Source organism: Cololabis saira, chromosome 3 (assembly GCF_033807715.1).
Source record: "Cololabis saira isolate AMF1-May2022 chromosome 3, fColSai1.1, whole genome shotgun sequence".
NCBI classification, from domain to species: domain Eukaryota; kingdom Metazoa; phylum Chordata; class Actinopteri; order Beloniformes; family Belonidae; genus Cololabis; species Cololabis saira.
This window is the reverse complement of record NC_084589.1, coordinates 2,410,898-2,413,783: the sequence shown is the minus strand read 5'-3', so window position 1 is coordinate 2,413,783 and position 2,886 is coordinate 2,410,898. Positions and strand designations below refer to the sequence as shown.

Below are 2,886 nucleotides of genomic sequence, written 5' to 3'. Positions count from 1 at the left end.
GAAGGGAGGAAAGAAGGAAGGAAGGAAAGAAGGAAGGGAGGAAAGGACAAAAGAAAGAAGGAAGGAAGGAAGGAAGGAAGGAAGGAAGGAAGGAAGGAAGGAAGGAAGGAAGAAGAGAAGGAAGGAAGGAGAGAGCAGGAAAAAAGGAGGGAAGGGAAAAAAGAATGAAGGAAGGAAGAGAAAGAAAGAAAGAAAGAAAGAAAGAAAGAAAGAAAGAAAGAAAGAAAGAAAGAAAGAAAGAAAGAAAGAAAGAGAAAGAAAGAAAGAAAGAAGAAAGAAGAAAGAAAGAAGAAAGAGGAATGGAGGAAGAAAGGAGAGAGCAGGAGGAAAGAAGGAAGGAAGGGAAAAAAGAAGAAAGGAAGGAAGGAAGGAAAGAAAGAAAGAAGGAGAAGGAGAAAGAAGAAGAAAGAAGAAAGAAAGAAAGAAAGAAAGAAAGAAAGAAAGAAAGAAAGAAAGAAAGAAGAAAGAAAGAAAGAAGAAAGAAGGAAGGAAGGAAGGAAGGAAGGAAGGAAGGAAGGAAGGAAGGAAGGAAGGAAGGAAGGAAGGAAGGAAGGAAGGAAGGAAGGAAGGAAGGAGAGATTAGGTCATTTTGACCCGAAGACAGCACAATGTTAGAAAAAGTCCATTACTTTGAAACGTTTCCTTCGTTGAATGTGGTCATTTCTCTTGCCTTGCAGCTGACACACCACCAACTATCCGCAGGATGTCGTATGGATCCATAGACGGAGGCTCTTTTGGGACACGTAGCCCCTTTGGAGGCCCGGTTAGGCAAGGCTACCAGCCGGTAGGTAAGTAAAAATACACATTTACTTGTTTTATGAAAAGCGTCATTTCATTCTCCTTTTAAAATCTTCATCAATTTCAAGTCAAATGTTATTTATATAGCACTTTTCAGACACTAGGAACGAAAAGTGGCTTACACAATAAAATGAACATTTAACAGAGAAAAACTCACACACTCGTGGTTAAAAACACACATCCTCACTTTAATACCCACACAGTACACATCCCCCCAACCCCCCCCCCCCCCCCCCCACACACACACACACACATAGACATTAAATCATAATGAACATCATGAAAAAATAAATAAATACCGTATTAAGGCACAACTAAAAGCCTTTAATTTTCTCAAAACCCGGCAGTGCGCCTTATAATGCGGTGCGCATTATATAGGGTCATTACGGTAATTTCTATTATTGTAGTCTGGGGGATTTTGGGTACTGTAGTCGGTGTCTCTGAAGTAAGGGCGCTAAAAACGGCGCTATAAAAAGCTGTAATTTATTACAGTCCCGCATCACTTGTGTAAAGACCCCCTTTAATATAAGTCCAGCGTTGGATCTCAGAGCGGCGGGGCCGCCCAAAGAAAGGTCCGGACAGTAAAGACCTCGCGTTATAATGGTTCCTTTTCACAGCATTTCAATGATGAGGATTTATCTGTGAAGTGTTCAGAATGTGGGTTTAAATTGTTTTGCTGAAAACAACGTGGAAGTCCCTAGAACAGATGTGGTCGGAGGTTAGGGGGGTAGGGGGGGCATAAAAGACAGGAGGGGTTCTGATGAGGACGGCCTGTTATTGACGTGTTACAACAAACATGACAGTATCTTCATTCTTCTCAGCCCAATCATTTCATTTCATTTCATTTTTATTTATTCCAATCATGGAAATATGCAAACAAAAAAAAACAAACAAGTAAAATGACAACACAATCAAAAGCATTTTCCATAACCAGAAAGGAGCAGGAAGAAGAAAGTCTGCACAATGACTTAGTTAACATCACAAAGAAAGAAAAACAAAAAAATCAAAGATAGATTGTCTGTCTCCATACGCATATTGTGGCAGGGTGGAGAGGTTGATGGGACACGCGCACCTGTGTCCCATCAACCTGAGTGGCTGCCGCGCCTCCACCCTGCCTGCCTTATAAGGCAGAGCTGGACAGCAGAAGAAAAATGTCGGAGGAGCTGTCTGATGCTGTGCTTCTGCACTGTGTGGTGTTTGTGGCTGAATAAACGGGTCTGCACGAACTCTGTGTCTCTCCATCCGGTCGGCCCTGGTAGCACTCGCCCTGCTACACATATATTATAAATTTTAACTATTTCATCGAAACATTGCAATTTTTTTCTCTTTATATTACTTTTTAAACTGAAATATGTTTATACAGCCCTTTAAATCATAATGTAATCAATTCCATAACTTAATTCCAACAACAGAAACAATCATCTGCTTTAAAGTTGTTCGGACAAATAGAAAATTAAATTTCTACGACTATCTTCATTATTTGAACTGAAAGTAAACATGTATTGTAAGTTTTCTGGTAATGCTTTACCTTTAGCTGTGTACTTGATTGTGAGTGTCTGTAATTTAACCAAATCATCGAGTTTCAGTTAATCTTGATTCAATAAATAATCTGTTGGTGTGTTCTCTGTAATGCGTATTGTAAATAACTCTAAGTGCTCTTTTCTGTAATAAAAATAAAGGACCACTCCTTGAACCACCACCTTACTTTGGTGGAGGGGTTTGTGTGCCCGAGTGATCCTAGGAGCTATGTTGTCGGGGGCATTACGCCCCTGGTAGGGTCTCCCATGGCAAACAGGTCCTGGGTGACGGGCCAGACTAAGAGCGATTCCAAAGCTAATCATGGCAAAGAGAAGATCAGGGACCGTTACGTCGCCCGGATCGGCGTCACCGGGGCCCCGCCCTGGAGCCAGGCTGGGGTTGGGGCTCGTAGGCGAGCGCCTGGTGGCCGGGTCTTTGCCTGTGGGACCCAGCCGGGCTCAGCCCGAAATGGCGACGTGGGCCCGCCTTCCCGTAGGCCCACCACCCGCAGGAAGGACATGAGAGGCCGGTGCAATGTGGACTGGGTAGCAGTCGTGACGAGGTGCCTCG

General features: G+C 43.1%; 1 protein-coding gene across 1 annotated transcript in view; it reads left to right on the top strand.

Annotated features, from left to right (window-relative positions):
* Positions 1-703: 703 nt before the first annotated feature.
* Positions 704-2,886, top strand: part of tsnare1 (T-SNARE Domain Containing 1) — a 190,405-nt gene continuing 188,222 nt past the window's right edge. Inside the window, exon 1 of the mRNA XM_061714611.1 lies at positions 704-784. Within this exon, the coding sequence (XP_061570595.1) occupies positions 704-784 (81 nt within the window). The remainder of the gene's footprint in view (positions 785-2,886) is intronic.